Source organism: Rhinichthys klamathensis, unplaced genomic scaffold (genome assembly GCF_029890125.1).
Source record: "Rhinichthys klamathensis goyatoka isolate OS25496 unplaced genomic scaffold, OSU_Roscu_1.1 h1tg000242l_1, whole genome shotgun sequence".
In the NCBI taxonomy this organism is placed as follows: domain Eukaryota; kingdom Metazoa; phylum Chordata; class Actinopteri; order Cypriniformes; family Leuciscidae; genus Rhinichthys; species Rhinichthys klamathensis.
Window position 1 is genome coordinate 4,531,919 of NW_026606764.1, and position 12,740 is coordinate 4,544,658.

At 40.0% G+C, this 12,740-nt stretch overlaps 1 protein-coding gene across 1 annotated transcript; it reads right to left on the reverse strand.

Moving 5' to 3' along the window:
- Positions 1-3,199: 3,199 nt before the first annotated feature.
- LOC130100447 (extracellular calcium-sensing receptor-like) lies at positions 3,200-6,892 on the reverse strand. Its single transcript, XM_056265926.1, has 6 exons — positions 6,672-6,892; positions 6,086-6,377; positions 5,070-5,897; positions 4,540-4,767; positions 4,254-4,377; positions 3,200-4,161 (listed from the first exon to the last, which is right to left on the reverse strand). Exons 1-6 carry the CDS (start codon positions 6,890-6,892, stop codon positions 3,248-3,250), a joined length of 2,607 nt encoding a protein of 868 aa, XP_056121901.1. The 3' UTR covers positions 3,200-3,247.
- Positions 6,893-12,740: the final 5,848 nt, after the last annotated feature.

Sequence of the window (12,740 nt, forward strand, 5' to 3'; positions counted from 1 at the left end):
CGACGGGAAGATCAGGCTGGTCAGGCACGACGGGAAGATCGGGCTGGTCAGGCGTGACGTGAAGATCAGGCTGGTCATGCGTGACGTGAGGATCGGGCCGGTCAGGCGTGACTTGAGGATCAGGTTGGTCAGGCGTGAAGTGAAGATCAGGCTTGGCTGGACAAGACCCTGGACGGGACAAGGGTGACTGTGGTTGAGCGGTAGTGTTGTCCTCATCCGCACTTCCAACGATGAACGAGGACCCATCCATCCAGAGCGCAAAGTTGATATAACTTTCAAGGTCCCATACGGGGTTTCCGCACGGCATGTTTAAGCGGATCTGATCATCCAGCCCGCACCAAAATCCCTCGATAAGGGTGAGGTCACTGCAACTGGCTTGGTGACTAATGGTGACAAACTCAGTGACGTATTCCTCCAGGTTTCTGCCACTCTGGAAAATAAAAATCGTATCTTCCATCATCCTACTGCCATTCAAAGGGCAAACATTTATTGAGGCAATTTCCAAGCTACTCATCTTTAAGGTCTGTGCCCGGTTGCATAAAGCACCTTAAGTTTTTCCCTTAAGTATGATACTTAAGGGGCGATTTACCCTTACCTAAGAGAATAACTTAAGGGTGTTGCATATAATCTCTTAAACGGTTCTCTTAGGTAAGGGAAACATTTAAGTGTTTCACGACAGCGATCCTGGATTCACGTTATAAAAGTCTGTTGTTGCCATAGATACGCAAAACACTAACATGTCGGAATATCACGTGTCAGTCCAGTGACGCTATCACGCAACACCGCGTTAGCTCCGAAAGTGGCGGCAGTTTGTGTTGTTCACCGTCTCATGCTTTGGCATTTGTTTAGGTTTTGTGAATGCACTTCTGGCTCTGTCTCGAAATACAGCTGAGTATATTTCCATAGCATACCTGTTTTCTTCTGTCATGATTCCTTTTAAAACACAGAATCAGCTCGTTCTCCTGTGAATTTTTTTTCTGCACGGGTCGGCCACACACTCTCCGTGCGCGCACTGACTTAACATTGTGATAGTTTACATGCGAGTCGCGTGTAATGACAGACAGACAGCCGTCTAGTTTGATAGCGATGTCAAATATTGCGCGTCGATCAAATCGGTATTCTTGCAACAATTTTTCATCGCTAAATTAGTCCAAAGGGTTCTCCCTATTCCCTATGATCTTCAGCTGGTTCCATAAATTCAGCCATGTCGTCTTATTTTTGTCCGCGTTACTCTTAAGGTTACGATTTCCAAACCTTAAGTTATACTTAGGGAAATTACCGTTAAGGGGTTTTATGCAACACTTAACGATGACTTAAGTGAAAAAACAGTATTTAAGGGAAATTCTAAGTGTTTATGACGTTTCACTTAAAAAAACCCGTTAAGTAACACTTAAGGGTATTTTTCTGCAACACCCTTAGGTTTAAGGGAAACATAAGGGCGACCTTAAGGGAAAATTACACTTAAGGTGCTTTATGCAACCGGGCACTGGTCTTCTGTCACAGATCAGAACGACCCAAACAGGTAAAGTAAATGGATATTTATTCAAAGCACTAAGCACAAAGAACAGACACGGCAGGTGAGTTGATGATTTGAAGACAGGTTTGGATAATGAATGAGATGTTTGTATATGACTGAGTCTCTTTTCTGAAGCAGGTTTGATGATATCGGGCTGGGCAGAAGACGGACGACAAGCTGAAGACAGATGGACTTGCAGACGGGAGTAGAGGCAGTAGAGATCCTGAAGGAGAGTCAGGCAGTCAATGGCATAACAACGAGAACAGACAGTGAACTTCTTCTATTAGAGTTTTTTGGCGGTTGGCACACAATGAAATGGTGCATTACTGCCACCAACTGGTATGGAGTGTGGAACTGAATGACTATTACTTACTTTTATTACAAAGGAAAAGAAAAAAAGAAATTATTTAAATCCTCTCAATCATATTAATTATTCTAAAATAATGAAAAACAATTCCATAACACTTTTCTTTAGAATTTTTCCTAAGAATTTCTACTAAATCAAACCGTACTCTTTCCTTTTTCAAATTTTGGATCATTTCCCTCCTTTTTCCCTCATATTTTTTACAGTGTTTCATGACGTGTTCTATTGTCTCTTGTTGTTCACAGTATTCACATCTGCCGGTGTTATGTTTACCTATTTTAAATAAAGTGCTGTTTAGTCCTGTATGTCCAAATCTAAGTCTAGATATAATTGTCTCATCTCTCCTTTTCCTTCCTGTACATCTCATTTCCCCCACTTTCCTCTGAATTTTGTAACACCATCGTCCTTTTCTCTCTTCTTCCCATTGCTTTTGCCACCTTTTCTTTAAACTCTGTGTAATAATGCTCTTCATTTCCATCTTACTGATGTTAACTTCTACATCGATGTCTTCTCTTTTTGTGGCCTCCTTTGCAGCCAGACAGTGAACTGAGGGAACTGTGGTGTTTTATGGTGCTGGTGATGAGTGCAGGTGTGGGTCAAGGAGGATGCTGGGAAATGAAGTGAATAGCTGGATGGAATCTGGTGACTGTGACAAAATCATGTTTTTTTAAACAAAATATTTCTATTTATTTTTATTAATTTAATATGACCACATTAATGACTATATGACTTGAAGTCATGAAATGAATATTTTTAAAGCATTTCTTTAAATGTGAGAACCTTGTTGATTGTTGATCAAACTGTATTGGCAAAGAGTCTTTCCCCCTCATGCATTTATTAAATCAAGTGTATATATTTGATAAACCTGGAAATATACTGTATTTCAATAAAAGTCTCAATAAATAATTAATTCACTTCAAACTGAAAACTTATGTGTTACAATATTACAAGCAACATGTGAACATGCATGTATAAAATCTGACGTGAGAGAGCGGCGCGAGGCCAGTGGCGTGAGTGAAAATGAACGACACCTGTGAGACGCACCGGTCTCGCATCTCTCACGGAGGAGCGGAAGCATAAAGGAGGAGCAACGACAGTGAAGATCGAGAGAGGAACAGGCCTGATTTTATGTTGTGTTTTGTTTCTTTTTTGTGTGGCCAGCAGTCGTCCGTGAGGGGCTGCTGGGTTATACTTTCATTTTGTTGTTGATTTGTTTTATTATTAAAGTCTTGAAATGTTCGCCGGTTCCCGCCTCCTTCTTTCCATAACAACCGAACCCCTGTTACAGTTAATAATTATAATTCTACAAAACAGCAGGCATTTCAATATTTTTAACTTCTTTACACAAACATTAGAATAATATAAAACTATCTCTTTTGTGCTTCTCTTCCCATGATGGCTTTTTTAGTGTTTCTTTCTGGATGTAAAATAATGATGTAGCACTTTGGGGCAAATATGGCCACCAGTAATCCAAAACTGGAAGCTAAAATGGCAAATATCTCCACAGCTACTGCGTATTTCCCTGGTGAGCTCACATATGCCGGAATAAATGCAATCCATACAGCACAGAAGATCAACATGCTGAAAGTGATAAACTTTGCTTCATTAAAATTATCTGGAAGGTTTCTCGCCAGGAAGGCTAACATGAAGCTTATTGCGGCCAACAGTCCAATGTATCCCAGCAGTAGAGAAAAACCAGCCACTGAGCCAATAGCACATTCATATACTATTTTAGAGCGAAGATACTGGTTGTTTTTATGGGGTGTTGGAGAGGCAGTTGATAGCCAGACTGCACATATCACAACCTGGAGGGCTGTTAGGACCAGAACTGTGCATCTTTGTTGAACTGCTCCAAACCATTTCATCGCTCCTTTGCCTTCTGGTCGAGATGACTTGAACACAGCTATTACCACCATAGTCTTGACCAGGATGCTGGAGACGCACAGGACAAAGCTTATGCCAAACACAGCATGTCTTAACTGACACGTCCACAACTGTGGCTGACCAATGAACAGTAGCACACACAGGAAACACAGTTTGAGTGACAAAAGCAGCAGGAAGCTGAGCTCTGAATTGTTGGCGCGTACTATGGGAGTGTTACGATGATGTGCAAAGATGACCATCACAAGAGCGCAGAACCAGGTCCCAAGTAAGGAAGCAGTTGTCAGGGAGATGCCCAGAGGTTCCTCATAGGACAGAAACTCAACTTCTTTAGGGACACACTGATCCTTATCTGAATTGGACCAAAACTCATCTGGACACATTGTGCACTCAAAAGCATCTGTAAGTAAGAAAATTAGAGAAGATAAGGTTATGAGGAAGGTTATGAGGAAAATATTTTTAAATTATATCTACCAACAAAATTCTCATCACCTGTTGTATTAGAAATCTCTCCATCTCCGCATGGCAGGCAGTCAAAACAGCAGACAGGAAGACCTTTCCTCATGGCTTGTCTGGTCCCTGGTGGGCAGCTCTCACTGCACACAGAATGTGGGGGCTGTCATGGGACAGAATATGTTGTTATTTATGAATAGAGTGAATGCTCAGTATACTGCAGTATTTTCATGAGGCATTTGGAAACTACATTGTTCTACAGTATGCCAGAAAAGTAAGAATGAATGTAATATGCTGTAATTATTATTTAAAAAAAAAAAAATACTTTTTTCATCTGAAAATTCCAGTATAATGCATCCTCATCCAGTGTGAGCACCTTCCCTGTTGCTGCCCCTTCATTTACTACACCAACCGTTTGGACTCTTATTGATCCATCAGAGTTTGGCTGCCAGTTCAACACATCATAGATGGCCAGAGCATCTCCATTCTTATCAAATGACACATGATCCCCAAAGCCAGTGGTGAAGTTCACTTGCTGTAGGTAGTGAACCAGCTGTATAGTTAAAAATAACAAATATACATTCATACATGATTGCCACACTTTACTTTTAATTACCAAAGTTCTGATAAAAATGCTTGATTGACTGATGTTTTTTTTAAATTGTAATTGTTATGCTTTTAAATAATATAATATAAATATATCTTCTGCAACTAACAAATACCAATATTATTGTGACAATATCAGATTTATTAAAATATCAGAAAAATTAATTAATATAGAGCACATATTTCACTTTTCCACATGAGCTCTTCTATATGCCTGGAGATAATCTGCACTATACCTCAGGGTCTTACCTGCCAGGGTTTTAGGTTGATTATGTTGGCACAGCTGTTCCCACTAAATGGTCCTCTCCCCTCATCACACTGCATCAGGTCATGAAGCGCATGTGCCAGGGCATACACTGCTTTATACACATTATAAGCTGCCCTCAACCCTGAAACATCAGAGTATGGTGTGTCCGTGGTGTTCAGATCCTCCTGTCCTGTACACACCTTTTTCACTTGTTCACCATCTGTCTTTTTACCCCTAGTTTCAAAACTGCACCTGAACATGTTCTCCCAGAAGATCCTCAACATATTATTTCTTGGATCATTGCTGGGACAGAGACGTAGGAGAAAGTCTTTAAGTGTCTGGATCTCTCCACGCCTAATGGCGATGCCCAGTGTGCCCCCTAGGAAGGGTAAAAAACGTGGACTGTGAAACACAGGTGAAGTGGCCCAAGCTTCACTTGCAATCCACTGTCTGCCTGTCAGGTTTTTTAATACCACCTCATCCATCAAGTTCATAAGATAGGATGAAGTAGAAAAAACAACCACCACTCTTGCTGTAGAGGCCTGAATCACTCCCATTATACGTTGAATATCTTTGGGGTTATTATCATGGGGCAGGATTTCAGAAAAAGCAACACAACTTCCAAACTGCTGCATTTCCTGCTGGAAGGACACAGAAGCATAGATTCCGTAGTCGTCATCACTGTACAGGAAACCAACCCAGGTCCATCCAAAATGCCTCAAGATCTGTACCATAGCCCGCACCTGGAAGGCATCACTAGGAATAGTTCTGAAGAAAGAGGGGTACTTTTTCCTGTCACTCAAACAGGAGCAGGTGGCATAATGACTAACCTAATTAGGAAAGATCGAGCGAAGGCATGAAACAGAGAAATTGAGTTTTGATCAACATTCACATACAGATGAGAAATAAAATGTTACAATAAATAGATTCAGGATATATATGGCTAAAAAGAACATATAAAAGAAAAGTGCAAAACATATGCATCTAGTGCAATTTTACTTTTTTCATCCCATCTTACTATAGGTACTCGAAACAGCCCCAGAACACTGGAAATCGCAATAGATGGAGTTGATCCTGGATCCCCCACAATCCCAATCACCGGAGGAGGGCCAGTGCAATTTAGGTTGGAGAAGGAATCCTCTGTCCCACTAGCCAGGGATATAGCAGCCCGAAATGCCATTCCTAGCATCACACAGTTGTCATAAAGATGGTAACCAAGAGTGATGTTAGGCAGCAGATTTGGATTCTTATTGATCTCGTTTATAGCAAAAATCATTGTCTGTGCCTGTTGGAAGCTTTCCATATCAAATCTAAGAAAAAAGCAAGAGAACTTATTAAAATAAAGTGATACAAAAAAAAACTAATAACTAAAATTTGAATTAAGCATCAATACATTCGAAATACATCTCATGGAACCCTCCTATTATGCACACTTTTTTTAGATATAAAGTAGTATTAATAAAAAAAAATTGTCAAGTTAGAATCATAGCTGTCTACACATTATTTGACAAAAACAGTCATATTTCCTATTTATTCTTTTTTTAATTTTTTTTCCCCTTTTCTCTTCTTTTATAGTTACGTTGTCATTCTGGACCCAGACTCACTTTTCACAATATGGTGGTTCTGGTTCTGTTCTGAAGCTCAGCTCTGGGAACACTGTGAAAAAATGAACTTCAAACAAGCCTCCAAGTATAACATCTCCATCCTGGTACATTCCATTCAACTTGAAGCGTCCCTGGAGCTGACAGGTACCAGATCTGAGGATTGATGCTACAGAAATGCAGTTAAAAGACAGATACAGGCAGATGTTTAGAGTGATCCACATCTCTTTCTTTCTGACCCACTCACCCGTTCTGCTCGCTAATTTATGATGACGATTGTGTGGGGTGTTGCTTTAAAAGAGCAGGCGGTGCTAAGTGGGTATCTCTGGAAAACACAATGTCACCTTCCCATCATTTTATCATTTCCCTATCTAAATTTATGTTAAAGGTGTTGTAAGATTTGTTCATGTTAAAATACATTCTCCTAACCCTGTTTAAATTGTTCATTGATTAATATTAATATTAACTGCTTTAATTTATTACATTATTTGTTATCATATTATCTACTGTCGTAAACACACTGGTGTGTAGCACAAATTATTTTACAATTTCCCACATTTTGTTATTCTTCCAGCTATTTACTTATAGGATCTAATGAATCGGGAGTTCACACATTCACAGAAAATTGCTTACTTCCATGTTGCAAATTAATAGATTTTCCTTGAATCCCTGCCCACTCTCTTAGACGCTCCAACAGTACAGCATGAACTAAAGTATCAAATGCAGCAGTGAAATCAATTAAAACCAAAATTGCACACTTTCCTGAATCGACAGCCAGAAACAAGTCATTTGACACTTTGAGAAGGGCTGACTCTGTACTGTGTTGAGCCCTAAATCCCGATTGGAACTTATCAAAAATACCATTTCCATTTAGATAAGTAGAAAGCTGTTGAAAGACAGCCTTCTCTGAAATTTTGACAGGAAAGACAATTTTGAGATTGGCTGATAGTTTTTTCAAATCAGATGAGTCCAAATTGGGCTTTTTTAAAAGGGGTTGCACCACTGCATGCTTGAAGCAGGATGGTACAACACCACTCAATAAGCTGGAGTTCACTATTGACAAAAGATCCAAACCAACCACGTCTAATACCTGAACGAGGAGGCGCGGGGGAACAATATCTAAAGAACACTGAGGGCCAGATGTACTAACGCTTTTGCGCCCACTTCAGGCGTATTTGTTTCGCAAAGTGCGCATAAAACCATGGCGAGGTATGTACGAACGGGACGCCCCGAGATGAAAGCGCAGACTGCTTGTCGCGGGAACTGAAAATGGCAAAATGCGCTTTTCGTGACATGCATATGCATTCATGGGATGGTCAAGGGGAAAGTGGGAGAGTAACATAAAGAGATTGGAGGGGAAGCGTAAACTGTGCCTAATTATGTATTCCGCATTATGTACAGAAAAAGCCGGTGAAAGCGCGCCTCTATTTTGCGCTGAAAATTCTCCGCCTCTTAAAAGCAGGTGTAACTTAGGAAGCGGGTTTCCTGGCATATGCCTCCTGGTGAAATGGCAGCAGTAATCCGAGCAAGACGAAGACATAGGCTAAGGAGACGAGCTGAAAAGATTTTTGCCACAAGAATCACACTTTTTCAGTTGAGTGAAAACGAATTCATACAGTTACTGGAAGAAATCAAAGATGACATTGAATCTCCGACTCAGCGTTCACATTCCATTCCAGCAGTTGTAAAACTCCTCGCTACATTACAATTATTGGCATCAGGATTATTTCAAACAGTCACAGCATCAGCAGTGAGAGGAGGAGGCCCATTCAATTGCACGTTTAAATATGCGCAATTTATGGTATAGTGGGTGGGGACAGGCGCTGATTACCTGATGAACACCAGGTTTGGTACATAACACTGCACACTGCGGTTTCACATCAAGCACTTTCTGCGTCTTGGCCATGGCACTATTAACGCTGCGTTCACAAATCCAACCGATATAGATATCATTCCACAAAGTGATGATGTCACGGACCATTACATGGTAACTTGCATATTACGTACTGCTGTAATATGTCATGCTGCGCCACGTTATCGACCAGGTAGAACAATTCTTCCATCCACCATAGATCATTTCTCAAATAGCTTATCTGATCTGACTCAGCTGCTGCCTGAACCCAAACAAACAGATGAACTAGACGAATTAACTAGCACTATGAGCTCCATTCTCTCTAGAACATTGGATATTGTTGCACCCATTAGATTAAAAAAGGTCAGAGAAAAAAGTATAGCACCATGGTACAATAATACTACGTATGTTTTAAAGAGAGAAACCCGTAATTTAGAAAAACTAATTTAGAGGTCTTTAGAATCGCGTGGAAAGACAGTATGTAACGTTATAAAAAGGCCCTTAAAACGGCCAGGGCTGAGCACCTCAGCAAACTAATAGAAAACAACCGAAATAATCCAAGGTTTCTATTTAATACCGTGGCTAGACTAACAAATAAACAGACGTCGTCTGAACAAAATACCTCGTTACAGTTTAGTAGTAATGATTTCATGAACTTATTCACCGAGAAAATTGAAAGCATCAGAATCACAAACGTAAACGCTCAATCTTTGCTCGCACCTTATAATTCAGCCGCAATTATCACCCCGCAAGAACAATTACAATGCTTTACAACCATAGAACAAAAAGAGTTAAATAAACTTATCACTTCATCTAAAACAACAACATGTTTATTAGATCCTATACCAACTAAACTATTGAAAGAAGTGTTACCTATAGTGGAAGAGCCTCTTCTCAATATTATTAACTCATCTTTAGCTTTAGGTCATGTTCCAAGAACGTTCAAGCTGGCAGTTATAAAACCTCTTATTAAGAAACCACAATTAGATCCAAATAACCTAGCAAATTACAGACCCATCTCAAATCTTCCATTCATGTCAAAAATATTAGAAAAAGTTGTGTCCGCTCAACTCGGCTCTTTCTTGCAAGAAAACGACATCTATGAAAAGTTTCAGTCTGGATTCAAGTCACATCATAGCACTGAAACTGCGCTTGTTAGAATCACAAATGATTTACTTTTAGCTTCGGACCAAGGCTGTATCTCAGTACTAGTTTTACTTGATCTTAGTGCTGCGTTCGATACTATAGATCACACAATACTCTTAGATCGACTACAAAATTACACTGGTGTTCAAGGACAAGCATAAAGCTGGTTCAGGTCATACTTATCTGACCGCTACCATTTCGTCTACTTAAATGGAGAAAAATCGATCATAACTTCGGCAAACTATGGAGTGCCGCAGGGATCTGTGTCAGGCCCTTTATTATTCTCAATATATATGCTGCCACTTGGTAATATTCTAAGGAAACATGGAATTAGTTTCCATTGTTATGCCGATGACACTCAGTTTTTTTTTTTTTCTCCATTGGGTCATCTGATGGAGTTTTAGGACACCATCGGGTCACTTGATAGAGTTTTTCGGTTCCTTGCCACTGTTGCCTTTGGCTTGCTCAGTTGGGGATATTCAAATTAAATGACCCATCATACCACTGATCAGCTCTACCAAACTTGGATGTCTTTTTCCAGTAATAAACAAACACTGTTAAGTTGTTTTGATTGATACTGTGAAGCAGCTTTGATACAATCTGTATTGTGAAAAGCGCAATATAAATATATTTGACTTGACTTGACAAATGTACATTCATCTGGCCCTGAGTGGGCTTCAACTGGCAGACTAAGTCCACCAAATCAAGAGATGAAATTGGTTTAAACTCACTTAAATGATGTGCTAATGAGGGTGGAGTAACATAATCAAGAATGAGGCCTGAATGTATAATACTAACTGTAAGAGCATCAATTTTGTTAATGAAATACTCTAAAAAGTTTTCACATGTTATCTGAGTAATATCAAGGCCTGTTCTGCCGTGCAAAGGCAAAAGATCAGAGAAACAGGCATCCTCAATATCTATATTCAAGACAGGAACACCCAGAGTTAAAATCAAATACAAAGTATGACCAAGTTTATGGGTAGGACTTGAGACAAATTGGTTAAAATTAAATGACTCAATAAGATGTAAAAACTATTTTACCATGGGCTGATTAGGGCAACAGATATGCAAATTAAAATCACCAAGTATTAGAATCCTCTCAAAACTCGGCACAACTGCGGTTAAAAACTCAGAGAATTCTTGAATAAACCGTTTGTTGTATTTCGGGGGTCTATAAATAAGGGCACAGGTAACTGGACAGTTTAAATCTATGTTAACCACCTGCAACTCGAAACTAGAATAATCCTGTACTGCTAACAAGCGACATTTGAAGCGGTTATTAAATATAGTAGCAACCCCTCCCCCTCTACCAGATGTCAGTGGAGTACTTAAAAAGTTAAAATCACTTGGAGAGGTTTCAGATAAACAGTCAAGATCACCAGCATTTAGCCAAGTCTCAGTCACAAACAGAAAGTCCAGCTTCCGAGATGAAATAAAATAATTTAATATAAAGGTCTTATTTGAGATGGACCTAGCGTTTATTAAAGCTATCTTCAAATTGTTGGCTGTAGATACATTTAGAGAGGTGATGATAGACAATCTCTGCTTTGAAACAAACTCCAGCGCTCTAAGATTATAAAAGTTTACTCCACCTCCGTGCACTGTTCTCCAATAGAACGTTGATTCTGGATGCTCTGGGAAAACATAGTGAAGAGAAGAGTACCTTGCTGCAAGAATAGCGTCTGCTTGATGGTAAACAGCGACTGATGTCATCCACTGCTGACAACTCGGAACATCTGACAAAGACTCTGGTGGATTTTTTTTTTATCTCACCAGGACACCGCCTCACCTCCCCCGTCTCCTATGCCGTTTCTTCCGATGAAGTGAACAGTCCGGTATGCAACAGATGTTTGACGGTAAACGGGCTAAAAGTGCAGACTCCAACGGCTTCTGTCCACGTGAATTCCAACCGTGCACATCCGTGACAAGATTCCGAATGCTAAGCAGGTATTCGCGATCATATATATAAAGTGTGGTAACTCTTTCTATAGATAGACAAAAGAGTAGAAAAATAACACAAACGCCAGGCGACGGCTTGCCGACAGGTACACTGGCGCCATCTTGCCTCTGCTCCTTGTAGCACCTGGGAAAAAGCCCATGCCAGTACCCTAGTGCGTACTACAGGCCTCAGCCTCAAAGTGCCATGGAGGAAACGTGTTATTAAGGGGTCTCTCCCTAAAGACATACCGCCCAAAGAAACGTGGTAAGTAGCTATGGCCGCCACGTAGACCTTTAACCTTCTGAGCGGTATGGTCCCACATATGGGATTTAGAATGTTCAGTGGCGTCAAATAACTGCCAGATTCAAACTGTGCTTTCGCGGGTTGCCTGGCGCTGAGCCAGATACGGACACGCTCAGCACTTGTCATATATCACAACTATGCAGTGTTTTCAACCACATATTGTTTATTTTAGGTTTCAGACATTTAACCCCCTGGGGTCGGCGGTCGCGCCGGCGATACCAGCTCGTTTTTTTGTTTGTTTTTTTAGTCTTTTTTTCAGTGCAAAAGAGACTCAAAATACTTTTTGATCTTACATATAAGTGTTGTACATCATTCAATCCTGTTAAGTGTCTATTTTTTTTTGTGTGTATACTCACAATAAAAACAAAGTGTTGTGCTTTTCACCAAATAAAGAAAAATAAACATGATGCAAGTTCTGCCTTCTCTCTGTCAGTGAAGTCTATTCTGAAACGCGTCCGAAAATGAACTGTAACTCAGCGAATACTCAGTCACACAGGCACGAGAGATATGTCTTTATGAAGCTTGAATTCTCTTCTTTTAAATTAAACAATTTATATAAAAAACAAATATTCTCAGTTTATGTAATCTGTATGAAAAGAAGGAGATGTCAGTCGTTCTCATTATCGTTCTCGCAGCTCATTATCTGCTTATGTGAACACGCCCACGGAGAGCGCGCGCTATTCAAACGCAAATGATCTGAGGCAATCCATGCATTTTTAATAATGATTATATTAATTTGTCCAATTACATTCGAGCCCCTGAAAATGGGGGGACTGTGTATAAAAATGGTTGCAGTTTCTAAAATGTTAACTTGATATTTTTGTTCAAC